Here is a 1,908-nt window from a genome sequence, read left to right on the forward strand (position 1 = left end):
AAGCAGATTATAACACGTTGTAAGTATGTTTATAATACATTATGGGTTTCATAGAAAGTGTTATCTGTGAAAGCCTGAACTCGTAATTGAAGAATTGATGTTGCCAGCTCAACATTGTTCTTTTTTTTCTTCTTTTCTTTTAACCAGCTAACGCTCTTTGAGAATGGGTGACTGGAGTGCTCTGGGTCGTCTGCTGGACAAGGTCCAGGCCTACTCCACTGCCGGTGGCAAGGTCTGGCTGTCGGTCCTCTTCATCTTCAGGATCCTGGTCCTGGGTACCGCGGTGGAATCGGCCTGGGGAGACGAGCAGTCGGCGTTCAAATGCAACACCCAGCAGCCTGGTTGCGAGAACGTGTGCTACGACAAGTCCTTCCCCATCTCCCACGTCCGCTTCTGGGTTCTCCAGATCATCTTTGTGTCGACGCCCACGCTCCTCTACCTGGCTCACGTCTTCTACCTGAACCGGAAGGAGCAGAAGTTCAACAGGAAGGAGGAGCTGCTCAAGATCGTGCAAAACGACGGCGGCGACGTCGACATCCCGCTGAAGAAGATCGAGATGAAGAAGCTAAAGTATGGCATCGAGGAGCACGGCAAAGTGAAGATGAAAGGGGCCCTGCTCAGAACCTATATAGTCAGCATTTTCTTCAAGTCCATGTTCGAGGTGGGTTTCCTGGTCATCCAGTGGTACATCTACGGGTTCAGCCTCTCTGCGGTCTACACCTGCCAGAGGGACCCGTGCCCACACAGCGTGGACTGTTTCCTGTCGCGTCCCACGGAGAAGACCGTGTTCATCATCTTCATGCTGGTGGTCTCCCTGGTGTCCCTGGCGCTCAACGTCATCGAGCTTTTCTACGTGTTTTTCAAGAGGATCAAAGATCGCGTGAAGGGCAGACAGCCGCCCATTGTCTATACCAGTGGGGGCACATTGAGCCCCACCCCTAAAGACCTGTCCACCACCAAGTACGCCTACTATAACGGCTGCTCCTCCCCAACAGCGCCGCTCTCGCCCATGTCCCCCCCGGGCTACAAGCTGGCCACGGGGGAGCGGGGGACCGGCTCGTGCCGCAATTACAACAAGCAGGCCACCGAGCAGAACTGGGCCAACTACTCCACGGAGCAGCACCGGCTCGGCCAGAACGGCGGAGGAAGCACTATTTCAAACTCCCACGCACAAGCCTTTGACTTCCCGGACGACACCCAGGAGCATAAGAAACTGCCCTCGACGGCGGGACACGAGATGCAGCCGCTGGCGCTGATGGACGCCAGGCCCTGTAGCCGGGCCAGCAGCCGGATGAGCAGCCGACCCAGGCCAGACGACCTGGACGTGTAAGCCCCGCCCCCCCCCCCATCCCCCTCCTCCCAGCTCTGCCCTGAATGACGGGATGTGCGGCTGCAGCCGGAGAGTCAGGAAACACTCCATCACATAGGTTCAGACAGGAGGCGGAGCTAACCTCAATCACTGTCTTCAGCATAGAGACTTAGTCACTCCATGAGACATTACAACTTGTTATGTAACACTGTCAAAAGGTACAAGTTGCAAATATGTTTTGTTTTTTGATGTTTTCAATGACTTTTAGCGTAACCTTTTAGGGGAGCTAACCCAGCTTTGAGAGAGCAGAACAGCCACAGGCGATGGTGCGAGAGTCCAACAGAAAACAGACCACCGCTCTGCTTTTAAGTTGCTACGGTTACATTTAAAGGAAAAAGTCCTCTTCTTGTTTTCATAGTTTCTGCTATTCTTCCTATTGGTGACAGCATTTCTACTTAACCACTGTCAGAGCTGAATTCTGAAGGTGTGGGGACAGCTTTATAAGATGGTGCCTTCTTAGTTGTGCTTTTATTCTTTTTAAACATGTGACAAGATTAAAAATAAGGCTTCTCGGCTCTGTTGAGCATTGTCCCTGTCGA

General features: G+C 52.7%; 1 protein-coding gene across 1 annotated transcript; it reads left to right on the plus strand.

Annotated features, from left to right (window-relative positions):
- Nucleotides 1-163: 163 nt before the first annotated feature.
- Nucleotides 164-1,330, plus strand: gja1b (gap junction protein alpha 1b; the record flags this gene model as incomplete). The annotated part of the gene is made up of 1 exon (XM_079179888.1): nt 164-1,330. The coding sequence occupies one exon, from the start codon at nt 164-166 to the stop codon at nt 1,328-1,330; it is 1,167 nt and encodes a 388-aa protein (XP_079036014.1).
- Nucleotides 1,331-1,908: the final 578 nt, after the last annotated feature.

The sequence above is a fragment of the Pholis gunnellus genome (assembly GCF_910591455.1).
Source record: "Pholis gunnellus genome assembly, chromosome: 19".
Classification (NCBI taxonomy): Eukaryota; Metazoa; Chordata; class Actinopteri; order Perciformes; family Pholidae; genus Pholis; species Pholis gunnellus.